Source organism: Octopus bimaculoides, chromosome 1 (assembly GCF_046866305.1).
Source record: "Octopus bimaculoides isolate indiv1 chromosome 1, ASM4686630v1, whole genome shotgun sequence".
In the NCBI taxonomy this organism is placed as follows: domain Eukaryota; kingdom Metazoa; phylum Mollusca; class Cephalopoda; order Octopoda; family Octopodidae; genus Octopus; species Octopus bimaculoides.
In genome coordinates this window covers 183,673,593-183,679,488 of record NC_142928.1, presented here as the reverse complement: position 1 = coordinate 183,679,488, position 5,896 = coordinate 183,673,593, and the positions used below count along the sequence as shown (strand labels likewise).

The window sequence follows — 5,896 nt, the reverse complement described above, 5'->3', positions numbered from 1 at the left end:
AGAGAGAAATGCAATCGATTAAGTCACCCCGCCCCAAAAGAATGAAACACAAAATGAGTCACACTTGGACTTGAACTTATACATACATACATACATACATACATACATGCATACATACATACATACATGCATGCATACATACATGCATACATATATACATACATACATACATGCATACATACATGCATACATACATGCATACATACATGCATACATACATACATACATACATACATACATACATACATACATACATACATACATACATACATTATGGCTGCAAACTCGTGCTCGAGTATTGTTATCGCCTGATCAAAAGTCCCACACGTGCGAAGCCTACAACCAGCCATTTTTGCGATGAGTCTTACTTTTTTCAAGCGGTGCCGGTGCATGGTGGTCTTTTTTTTATAGTGGGGAAAGGATTTGCAGAAATCCAATCCCACTCTCTGAACATGGATAGCATAAACTCGAACAGAAGAACTAGTTTACATCATCGAATATTGTCAGAGTTTCCATCTCTTAGAGAGAAGTTGGGACAACAGCGGAGGGGCCTCTCCGCGCATACATACATGCATACATACATACACAAGGACACATATTGTCGGAGGTCAGGTCGCTCTTGGGCGCTACTGATAACATCTAACTCAATACAACCTGTTGCATGGTCGGGTCATCGGCGATTAAACTGGCAACCCTGCCAAGCTTGCGTGGTGAGGAAGGTCATTGTTGGACACCCTGTAGGACGAAAAATAAAACCTGTCAAAGAGCGGAAGAGATCATCAGCAGTCAGCATACATACATACATACATACATACATATATGTATGTATATATATATATATATATATATATATATATATATATATATATATATATATATATATATATATATATATATATATATATATATATATATATATATATATATATATATATATAATGTAACAATTATTCGGTTGCCATAATAAAACTCCTTTTATTCCTGTATGCGTTTCAGCCCAAAGGTTGTGGCCATACTGGGGCACTGCCAGTGTTATCAGCTTTTCAATGACCATTCGTTTGTGATTGGATTTTGGTGAAAGGGTGAGTTTGATATTGGTGCCTTCTTTGGAGTTTCTTGCCATGATGTAGATTCATTTGGGACCTTGGACAGCAGGAGGTCAAGCTGTTTCTTGAAAATATCTACCTCAACTCTATGTAGATGTCTGAGATTTTTTGGCTAGGTATTAAATAACTGTGGGCTCTTGAGACCCAGGCTATTGCACTACATGGTCCTCACTCTAGTGGAGATGGCTGGGACCATTAGAACAGTTAAGTGATGTCCAGTTCGGGGCTGGTATAGCTCTCGATGCTAAAGTTTGGTGCTAACCCCTACAAGTTCTTCCATATGTATGACCAACGGCGCATTTGTTCACCAATTGCTATATAAAATAAATAAATGCAAATTCTCTATTTGCAACGACGTTGCCCTGGTAATATAAATAATACATAATATTCAAAAAGTTTGCTTTTGAAGACCTATCCAATAACTTCGATTCAAATCAAATCAAAAATATATAATTAAACTGAACATATAGGCGCAGAAGTGGCTGTATAGAAAGAAGTTTGCTTCCCAGTCACATGTTTCCGGGTTCAATCCCACTGCATGTTACTTTCGACAATTGTCTTCTACTATAGCTTCAGGCTGACCAAAACTTTGTGGGTGGATTTGGTGGACAGACACTGAAAGAAGCCCGTCCTGTATATATCCACATATATCTTTGTGTGTATGTGTCTTTGTGTGTGTGTTTGTCCTCCACCACTGCTTGATATCTGGTGTTGGTGTGTTTACGTCGCCGTAACCTAGCAGTTTGGCAAAAGAGGTCGATAGAATAAGTGCCAGACTTAAAAAAAAAAAAAAATTCTGGAGGCGATTCGCTCGACTAAAATTCTTCAAGGCGGTGCCCCAGCATGGCCGCAGTCAAATGACTGAAACAAGTAAAAGATAAAACTTGTTCCAACAGTAAGCACTTGACTCTAATTTCAACCTCTTTCTTAATTAAGGATTAGGATTATTAATGAGGTATTTTTTTTTTTTAATTCGAGGAAGTAGCTAGGATAAGCAAAAATTCTAGCTACTTCGTTAGTCAGAATATTTCTGTTGCTTTGTTAGGCAGAAATCGTTACATAAGTGCAAAGCTAATGTTTCAGTATTATATTTCATATCAAGGCATTTTACATACTTCAGTTTGAGTGAGATATAGAGAAGAGGAAGTGACGAACAAGCGCGCACGCACACACACACACACACACGCACACGAACTCATACGCGCTCTCTCACACACACGTGTGTCAGAAGAATTGCTTTTCTTAAGAAGACTCTACACTGTAACGTATTTCCAAATGTCAAGCTGTATCCTTTTAGAGAGTGAGAAACTGGTGAGTTTTGTTGAGCATAAGGTGTAAGTTGTGGAACGCCATGTTTGAGTAACGGAAGAGACACTGTCAATGTTAGTGGTTTTGTTAAAGTGCCTGGAAGAGAGAGAGAGAGAGAGAGAGAGAGAGAGAGAGAGAGAGAGAGAGAGAGAGAAGGAGAGGGTGGATGCAAGAAATGTAATTCTGCAAAATGACTAACATTAATTTATTTTACTATTTTCAGGCTGGCAGAGCAATGACTACTCTATACACATCTCGTAAGAAACTAACCAGGACCATTTCAGTCGGTCCTATGAGTGAAAGGAATTTGTTCACAGAGGAGTCACTTTTAACAGATGTCTCTGACGAAGATAACGGCGTCAGATCTAACGTAGGTGACCACCGAATGTTGATAAGGAAGCAGCTATCAGCGCCATCACAATATAATGAACATAAAAACCAGAAGAAGAGACGCTCCCAGCAAACCGGCATTGGAGATTTTCTTCATTCGTTATTTTCTAGTAAAAAACGACAAGATCAGGTGAGAGCTATCAATAAAAAAAATCTCCATATGTCATGTCCAAATCTGAACAGCCAAGATTGTTTCGATGAACAATTGCAGCTTGATAAAGATGAAGTCAATGAAAGCAGAAATAGTAAACGATCTTCGAGTGCCAAGTATCCAATGTCCAGTCGCAACAAGTCTCCTGAGTCCTGTGCTTGTGACACCTTGAAAGTCCCAGATATTTTCGTTACCAGCTTAACGAGATCTCGTAGCGATGATACTTCTCAGTCTGGAATTAGTTTCACTCTTACACAAGAGAACAAACATTTAAGTACGTCTAATCTTCATGACAAGGCGGTTTCACAGAGATTATTGTTAACGAGTAGCGAATCTAATTCATTATGCTGCAGCGAAAATATAGCGCAAATAACGCCATATTTGTACGTTGGACGTGTGGAGGCTGCAAATGATCAGAGACTCCTTTGCAAACTTGATATCCATTCGTTAGTCGATATAACAAATTTAAAAAGCAGCCAACACATAAATCTAGCATGTCCTTGCACCTGTTCAAAACAAGGCAGTCACACACACCCTAAACTGTATGTTAATGTAGACAGCACGGATCATAATCGGATTCAAGACCATTTTCCAATGATAAATAAATTCATAAATGGATCTAAAGAATTAGGCCGAGCAACACTAATCTATAGTGAACACAGCCGGGTTCGTGCACCAGTCGCAGCAATACAATATTTAATTACATGTCAGGGGATGTGCCTACAAGATGCATACAGCATTGTCAAAAGTCGTTGGCCAGCCACGCTTATCGATCAAAATTTTCAGAAAATTTTCTCTAAATTAAACCGAATACAACTGGAATTATCAAAGTATAGGCTCGAGACACGACATATAAATAAAGATCTTTCTTCATCACGTTTAAAAGTGAAAACTGCTTGGGCAGAGCAGTCGACCTGATGTAACAAATGACCAAGAAGAGGAAACGGAGTTAAATTTAGTTTGGGAGGAGAGAACATTTAATACTTACTCACCGATATTCATTTCCATGTATGTATGTATGTATGTATGTATGTATGTATGTATGTACGTATGTATTCTTATGTATGTGCATGTTTGAATGTGTGTATCTATCTATCTACACACACACACACACACACACACACACACACACACACACACATATATATATATATATATATACATGTATGTATGTATGTATGTATGTATATATATATATATATACATATATATATATATATATATATATATATATATATATATACATATATATATATATATATATATATATATATATATATATATATATATATATATATATATATATATATATATATATATATATATATATATACATATATACATATATACATATATGGTGGTTGTCTACTCCTTATGCCGAGTTTGACCACTTCCTGTACCTACACGTTCTTAGAACCATCTATGCAGTTAAGAGCTGCAATTAAGTTCTGGTCTTTGTGAATCTGAAAATGCACACACACAAACATACATATATATATGCACACACGCAGACATACATATAAAATTCCATTTAATATTCATATGTATACTTGCATGTACGGATGTATACATGCATGCACCTATGTTTGTATATACATATGCATGTATGAATACTGTGTATGTGTGTGTGTGTGTGTGTGTGTGCGTAAATGTATCTAGATGCATATATATATATATATATATATATATATATATTCCACTAATATTCGTATACATACATGTATGTATGGAGGTACTTATGTGTCTATGTATGTATGTACGGAAGTATGTGTGTACATACGGAATCTGGAGGACATCAGTGCAGCATAAGACGGTATTTAACTTGATGCTGTAGTTTAGTAGGCCAAATAAAACATGTTGAACTCATCTTTATCAAAAAATAAACATACACTACAGACATATACATATATACAAACATCAGCGCTTCCTCCTGGGACAGTTCATATGAAGATACCAGAATCATTGCTGATAATAATCGTATGCTAAAAGATCCACATTAACATTAAAATCGGTTTGGGGTCACAAAGTATGTACTTAGAACCTTTCTATGATTTTCTATAAATTTCCAATCAAAAGTTCCGATTTTCTATTTTTGTCTCCATCTCTCCCTAGAGTAGTCCAGCTCAATCACCTCCCGTGGTCTTTCGCTCTCTAGTTTTAGCAAGATATAAGAATCAAAGCACAACAGAGAACGATAATCGCTTATATAATATACATACATACGTGTGTGTTTGTGTGTGTGTGCCTGGGTAGGCTGCTACTATAGCTCTTGGTTGACCAATACCCTATGAGTGAATTTAATAGACACTGTGTAAGCCCTTTGTATATATATATATATATATGTGTGTGTGTGTGTGTGTGTGTGTGTGTGTGTGTGTGTGTGTGTGTGTGTGTGTGTGTGTGTGTGTGTATAAGGTTATATAAGGTTATATATATGTGTGTGTTTATATATATATATATATATATATATATATATATATATATATATATATAACCTTTTATTTGTTTCAGTGATTAGACTGTGGCCATGCTGGAGCACCGCTTTGAATAATTTCGGTTGAACGAATCGACTCCAGTACTTATTTTTAAAGCCTGATACTTATTCGTACTTATTCTATCGGTTTCTTTTGTTGAACCGCTAAGTCACGGAACAGGATTCAACAAATTGTGTTCGTCAACCGAATAACTGTCCGTCTATCGAGCTTCTTGATAAAGATGTCATCAACATCCATCAGCTGGAAGATATGACCGGTGAGATACGCAAATGTCTCTCTGACGATTTTGTAGATCTGCCAAAAGGACTTTGCCCAACTCGTTGAAGGCAGAAGTTGTATCACAGCCTGAAAATGATTAAAACATAGGTATACTCGTGGTCGTGACTCTCGTCTCTCCCATGCTTACAAGGATGGTGTTGATACGGTGAAACACTAATTTCTGTCCA

At 36.6% G+C, this 5,896-nt stretch overlaps 1 protein-coding gene across 1 annotated transcript in view; it reads left to right on the top strand.

Moving 5' to 3' along the window:
• Positions 1–4,076, top strand: part of LOC106872706 (uncharacterized) — a 25,462-nt gene extending 21,386 nt beyond the window's left edge. The window contains exon 2 of the mRNA XM_089347020.1: positions 2,638–4,076. Within this exon, the coding sequence (XP_089203146.1) occupies positions 2,650–3,873 (1,224 nt within the window). The 5' untranslated portion in view covers positions 2,638–2,649 and the 3' untranslated portion in view covers positions 3,874–4,076. The remainder of the gene's footprint in view (positions 1–2,637) is intronic.
• The last annotated feature ends 1,820 nt before the right edge of the window (positions 4,077–5,896 follow it).